Source organism: Phaseolus vulgaris, chromosome 2 (assembly GCF_051622355.1).
Source record: "Phaseolus vulgaris cultivar YP4 chromosome 2, ASM5162235v1, whole genome shotgun sequence".
Classification (NCBI taxonomy): Eukaryota; Viridiplantae; Streptophyta; class Magnoliopsida; order Fabales; family Fabaceae; genus Phaseolus; species Phaseolus vulgaris.
In genome coordinates, this window is record NC_143499.1 from 41,636,389 (window position 1) to 41,643,352 (window position 6,964).

At 31.0% G+C, this 6,964-nt stretch overlaps 1 protein-coding gene across 2 annotated transcripts; it reads left to right on the plus strand.

Moving 5' to 3' along the window:
• Window positions 1-2,571: 2,571 nt before the first annotated feature.
• LOC137812147 (nucleobase-ascorbate transporter 2) lies at window positions 2,572-6,485 on the plus strand. 2 transcript variants are annotated; one of them, XR_016518768.1, is made up of 13 exons: window positions 2,572-2,963; window positions 3,078-3,175; window positions 3,466-3,642; window positions 4,039-4,139; window positions 4,260-4,335; window positions 4,452-4,511; window positions 4,644-4,828; window positions 4,957-5,053; window positions 5,305-5,450; window positions 5,523-5,625; window positions 5,704-5,781; window positions 5,869-6,029; window positions 6,110-6,485. XR_016518768.1 is itself a non-coding variant. In XM_068614059.1 (13 exons), exons 1-13 carry the CDS (start codon window positions 2,873-2,875, stop codon window positions 6,320-6,322), a joined length of 1,575 nt encoding a protein of 524 aa, XP_068470160.1. In that variant the 5' UTR covers window positions 2,572-2,872; the 3' UTR covers window positions 6,323-6,485. The 2 variants fall into 2 exon arrangements, 1 of the variants encoding a protein (XP_068470160.1); XM_068614059.1 differs by having other exon boundaries at window positions 5,534-5,625.
• The last annotated feature ends 479 nt before the right edge of the window (window positions 6,486-6,964 follow it).

The window sequence follows — 6,964 nt, forward strand, 5'->3', positions numbered from 1 at the left end:
ATTCTCAACATGTTTGTGCTGAAAAGCAGCAAAATCATATTGAACTATAGAAGTAAGAAAGTACCACACACACGTTGAAGCAACCAGTTGTATGTTGAGTTTTCACACGACCATGTTAAGTTTCAATGTTGCTAAAGCTCAAGTTTTCATTTTATTTAAAGAGCATTGTGTCACAAACTTTTGCATTCAATTTTTTTATCTTGCAGTGTGCTTGTAAGTTTTATGTGTTTTAGGGATTTTTTCTTTTAGTTTTTTAAGAGATAAAAGTATTGAATCCGTAGGGGGATAAGAGTAGAATTCTAATTTTGTGAGATTGAGTATTTTGTGTTGAGATTGAAGCTTCAAGCAAGCTTGTGCTAGCTTATTTTATTCTCCCAAACACTTGGATTTTATGATAAATATAATGAAAAATTGATATTGTAGTTAATCTTGCTTGAGTTAGTTTTGATGTTTTAATGGTTTTAAGTTAGTTTTCACTTGTTAATCTTGACTAGTTATAAAATGACTTGTAAAAATGATATGAATCTCCATTAAAATATTTAGATATGATTTAATTTATTAAAAAGTGTTTTAATAGGTTATAACATTTTAGTTTATTAAATTTTTGTTTTAATAAACTAAAATCACTTAAGCAACTTAAGGAGTTAAGTTGACATTGTTTTAGCTAATTAAAATACAATTTTAATAGATTAAAACCACACAAAAAATTACTTTTAAGTTATTTTAACTTACTATAAAATGTTGTTTCAGTTGGCAAAAATTTCATAAGACTTCATATAACTATTTTTAACTTATTAAAAATTATTTTAATTGACTAAAATTATCTTTGCAAAAATGATTTGGATTATGTCTTTTTTCTATTGAACCTTCCAATCCACTTATATCTATAAAAGGTTTTGAAATTTTTCTACTAAAAGTTTTAATGTTTATCTAACATATTATTCAACCATTCTTCTAGTGTGTCTATATTTTTTAATATGTTGGTGTCACTGTATTCAAAATAGTGTTTGTTATTAAAAAAACACAATAGATTAACGAAGAAAAATGTTTACAAACAATCTTTAATTTTAAGTAATGTGAACTTGTTCGTACACCAAAACAAAAATATGTATTAATGTTCATTATTTTAGTCTTAAAACCTATCTTAATCTTATTGAGATTTTGAAAAAAAATCTTGTTAATCATCTATTTTAATTTTCAGGAAACTAACTTCTTAACCCATAACTTCCTTAAACCATGTAGGAAAAATGTGAAAGAAAAATAATATTAATTTTTACTTATTTATCTGTCTCAATGTTTTTTTTTTCCAACAAAACACATTTAGTATATATACTTTATTTCTCATATTTTTTTTTTATTTACCAACTTATTTCTATCTTATTTATTTCTCTTCTCACCATCAAACAAAACATAAATTCTGCCTTTAAAAAAAACATAAATACTCTTGTCTGTGAAATTCGTTATCATTCAAAATGCAAGAAAGTGGCAACATTTGAAGTTAAGCAATCATAAAATCAAAATAACCCACAACATATAATAAATTAAGATTCAAAATTGTATTGAAATAAAATTCATATCTCTAACTGTCTCTTGGTCTCCCTTTAAAAAATACTAAGAGAAATTTGATGTAAATAAAAAAATCGCAAGTAACAGCTCACCTTTTTTTTATATGTGCATGTGAATATATACGTTTTAGTCCAAACAAAACTGATTCCTTAAGTTAAAAAAGTGTCATTTTATTACCAAATTGATTCACATTTAAATTGAAGAAATTATTTAGTGGACCTGATAAATCCCACCTATTTTTATTATAATCCCGACCATTTTTTGAGTAACATATAGTTAAATTTTCAAATCTAAAATATTTAATATTCAATTATGTATCATATAAAAATTTGCAAAAACCATATATAATGATGATTTGGGATCACAATGATTTCTTGCAAAGTTGAGAAGAAAAGTTTTAATTTTAATAAGGTAATGATATATCGAAAATTCTATTTTTTTTATACAATCATATTATAATCTTTAATACTATTATTTTAATAATTTTTATATTATTTAATTATAAATTTATTTTTTATATTATTTAATTATAAATTTATTTTTTATTATATATATTTATGTCTAAATAAATCACATCAAAAGTTAATAGTCGTCAAATATCATTTCTCTTTTCAATATAAATAGAGAAGAGTTGTTCTTATGGTTGCAACATCCTAAGATAGGACATTAAATATGTGTTCATTTAAAAATACATTAAACATAATTGAAATTTATAGTTTAAATATTAATTAAATTTATTTAACATGTGTACGTTAAAACTTTAACCTTTATTCTAGCCTCGTAGGAAACTCAGATTAACATTTGCCATTGTTATCTTTCTGACTGAGATATTTAGCATCAGGTTACATCCAAAAAAATAATTAGTTGTAAAGTTTAATGGAAACGGTGAAGCAACGGTAACATTTGAGTTCAGTTTTTTGGAAGTTCCTTAAGGGGTACTATAGGAATATTGAAAAGTTAACGGAACCCTTTGATATATATAATGTAAATAAACCAAAAGCAGACATAGAAAGATAACAACTGCTAACAAAGTTGAAGAAGAAAAGGCCTTCGTGCTCAGTGCTACTGAACTTTTTTCTTTTTTCATCTCTTACTTCCATGACTTGTTGTGTGCTTCTTAACATCATACATTGACTCTATCAGTTTCATTCCTGAATCAATTAGTTTCCTTACTTTCACCACTTTCTATCAAGGAGGATCAAAGTGTGTGTTTTTGTCCTCTTGGAGTTGTTTCTATTTCTTCTTGTGTGCTTCAAAAGCAGTAGGATTTGGAATCAAGAAAAGAGTTAGAAAGTGGGTAGTGATCATGGCAGCTATAAAGCCTGAGGAGATAAGCCACCCTCCAATGGACCAACTTCAAGGCTTAGAGTATTGTATAGATTCAAACCCATCTTGGGGTATGCAAAACCAGCTTCAATCTTTTCTCAAACTGCATTGTTACTGTTTTTATTTCATACTTAGTAGTTACTCTTCACTGTGAGTGATATATATGTGTGTTGAACTGTTTACAGCTGAGACAATAGCTTTGGGTTTCCAGCATTACATTTTGGCCTTAGGAACTGCAGTGATGATCCCTTCGTTTCTGGTGCCTGTGATGGGTGGAAGTGATGTAAGCAGTTTCTATGTTCAACTGTTCAAGTCCTTTTAACAGCTAGAGTTTGTTTTGTTGTTTTGATTGATAGATAGATACTGGTGAAATTATTTTGATGTGTTATTTGCAAATCTACAACAAGGAATAGTTTTGAAGTTTTGATTGATTGGTTTTGTTTTATGTATTTGATTTTGTTATGCAATAAAATGAAGTGGGTGGATCCCACATAAATGAAGTTAGGTTGCCCTGAAATGAATTTGGCAATATAGAGAGAGAATTGACATCCATATATTGACTTGTTGGTGCAGGATGATAAAGTGAGGGTGGTACAGACCCTCCTTTTTGTTGAAGGAATTAATACTCTATTGCAGACACTCTTTGGAACAAGATTACCAACAGTGGTAGGAGGATCATATGCATTCATGGTCCCCGTCATATCTATAATTCGTGATCCCTCTTTTGCAATGATAGAGGACCCACATTTGGTCAGTGCATTTCTGTAACCTCTCTTTCATGTTTTGTCCTTAATTCAATTGTTAAGTTGAAGTTCATATTACCTATGAAGGATTTAAGAATATCAAAGTTTAAGCTTATTCAATATTACCTAGTTAGAAAAAGATCTTTGCAGAGTAGCCAGCTATATAGACTTTAGTACACCATCACAATATAGACTTTAGTACACCATCACAATATTTACTGTTAAGCTTATGAGAGGATGTGGGCTCCGCACGTGGTGATGAAATTTGTCTTCTTTACTAGCCATTTATTGCAGGAAAAATTAACGAAATTTAGAATAATAATTATGTGCAGGATAAAGCAAAAAATGGTCTTAAATTTGTCATCTCCATTGCTTAAACTAATGCCCTTCCATTCATCTCCAGAGATTTCTTAGCACAATGAGAGCAGTTCAAGGAGCTTTAATAGTAGCTTCAAGCATACAAATAATTTTGGGATTTAGCCAAATATGGGCTATTTGTTCCAGGTAAATTTTTAATGTAATTTACATTTTAAAAGTCAAATATGGGCTATTAGTATAAAACTTTAATACCGCATTGAATAGTCGATATATCTTATAATAAATGCCCTTTTACTTTATGTTCAGATTTTTCAGCCCACTTGGAATGGTTCCAGTAATTGCCTTAGTTGGTTTTGGATTATTTGACAGAGGCTTCCTTGTGGTATGACACTAAACCACATGTTGCTAGTACTATTTTTTCAGGATATCTTAATTGTAAAATTTAATAGTATTTTTCTTGGCTCATATGGTTTAACATATTGCTCTGTCCTCTCACAGGTAGGGACTTGCGTTGAAATTGGAATTCCCATGCTAATCCTATTTATAGCCTTCTCTCAGGTAAAAAATAGACTTACTAAAGTTATCTCTCACAAGTAAAACACTGCAGGTTTAAAGATAGAGTATTGGATATGTAAAGTGTCCAAAACCCCCTGGTAACTAACCACTCATAGCTGTGTTGTGTGTGTGCAGTACTTGAAAAATTTTCAGATAAGACAAATACCTATACTGGAGAGATTTGCTCTACTCATTTGCACAACAGTCATATGGGCATATGCACATCTATTAACAGCAAGTGGAGCATACAAACACCGCCCAGACTTAACCCAACATAGTTGCAGGACAGACAGGGCCAACCTCATTTCTTCTGCTCCATGGTTGGTAGTACTACCAAGAGAATCTGTGTTCAACATCTGCAAACACATACTTTTACTGTTGGAAATTAATCATGTTCACGAATGCAGCAAACAATATGTTTTATTGACTCTAGAACGTGTTGTGGCAGGATAAAGATTCCATACCCTCTTGAGTGGGGTGCTCCTACATTTGATGCTGGTCATGCTTTTGGAATGATGGCTGCTGTGTTAGTCTCATTAGTTGAGGTATTGCGGCCACGTGCAAAGAAATGAAGTCTTATTTACGTTGACAATTTATCAAATAAAAGCAAATAGAGTTTAATTTCTACGTACTTACATTATCAACAAATAAAAAATCATGCTATGCAGGACTTTTAACAGAATAGTTATTATATAAATCATTTGTTGCAAGAGACAGTGATATAAAATTGTTTCATACTATAGGTGTATGAACATGCACTATTTACTCAAAAAAATGAGTTTTTTTGTTTTTTCAGTCAACTGGGGCATACAAAGCTGCATCACGTCTAGCAAGTGCCACACCACCTCCTGCTCACGTGCTGAGTCGTGGTATTGGTTGGCAGGGAATTGGAATCTTGTTGAATGGCCTTTTTGGAACACTCACTGGTTCTACAGTTTCTGTGTAAGTGCTATTCTTCATGAAGTGAATCGTGCTTTTCTTTCACATTTATGGGGCACGAATTGATGGTTGTAGGACTATGACAGAGAGAATGTGGGGCTTCTAGGAAGCAATCGCATTGGCAGTAGAAGGGTCATTCAAGTTTCAGCTGGCTTTATGATATTCTTCTCAATGTTAGGTGAGTGGAACAACACAAATGTGTAAATTAATTTCATTATTTGACTTAAAATTCATATTTTGCTTCTTTATTATTCAGGAAAATTTGGAGCTCTATTTGCATCAATACCATTCCCCATGTTTGCTGCTGTGTACTGTGTTTTGTTTGGTATTGTGGGTGAGTGTACCACCAACCCTTTATAATTTTACTATCTGACTCATTCCTCGGCCTTGTTAATGAGAATTGCTAATTTTGTTTGTACAGCATCTGTGGGGCTATCATTTTTGCAATTCACTAACATGAACTCAATGAGGAACCTCTTTATCTGTGGTGTTTCCCTCTTCTTAGGTTTGTCCATTCCTGAGTATTTCAGAGAATACACGATCAGGGCCTTTCATGGCCCTGCTCATACCAATGCCGGATGGGTGAGTTCATTGTTTTATCTCCCTGGTATGGTTAATAATGATTTCCTTTGGTTATTAAGTTGAATCCTTTGGTTTTGCAGTTCAATGATTTCCTTAATACTATATTTTTTTCTTCCCCAACGGTTGCATTGATTGTTGCTGTGTTTTTGGACAACACTCTTGAGTACAAGGATAGTGCCAAAGATAGGGGCATGCCATGGTGGGCTAAGTTTAGAACATTTAAAGGAGATAGCCGAAATGAAGAGTTCTACACTCTCCCTTTCAACCTCAACCGTTTCTTCCCTCCATCCTAAAGACTCAACTGGAAAAAGCATCATTTCCAAATACAAATCTTCATGTATGTATCTATGTATTTTCTGAAAGCAGAAGTGGTTCATTTATTTTTAGTATTAGTTGAATTGGGTTAGTTAAGTTCATTTTTTCATATAATACAAGACAAATTTATTTGTTCGTTCATTCTTTAACATATTTCTCATTTTTTTAATTTCAATTTTTATCGGTAATTATTATCCCTGGGAAAATATGTGACATTATGAAATAGTTTAGTTTCTTAATTTCATCAAATCATACATTAACAATCGTTTAGTTTCTTAGTTTCTTTTTTTTTATTCATACTGAATAATTATCAGAAGATTTATGACAGGTCACACATTGCTTAATGGTCAAACTAGATTTTTTTTAATTAAATAAATTCATTAACAATCGTTTAAAGTTTTATTTTAAGGACAAATCAATTATGTTTAGTGTAAAGTTTTTTTTCTGACTAAAAATTATGCACTTCACATACCTAAGCATATCTCATCATCATTATTTACAGATAAAATCAAAATGTGTATTAAATGAGTTTTACAAAAATTGCTAGAAAGAAAGAGAGAATGTGAACTGGTAGAAAAGTTGAGGGGGAGAGGGGTGTGGTAATAACATCTGGTCTACGT

Excerpts from the sequence above, each read along its gene's own strand:
- LOC137812147 (XM_068614059.1), top strand. The coding sequence starts at position 2,873 with ATGGCAGCTATAAAGCCTGAGGAGATAAGCCACCCTCCAATGGACCAA. Across the intron at positions 4,512-4,643 it reads TATTTATAGCCTTCTCTCAG|TACTTGAAAAATTTTCAGAT; the intron begins GTAAAAAATAGA and ends GTGTGTGTGCAG. Across the intron at positions 5,451-5,533 it reads ACTGGTTCTACAGTTTCTGT|AGAGAATGTGGGGCTTCTAG; the intron begins GTAAGTGCTATT and ends GGACTATGACAG.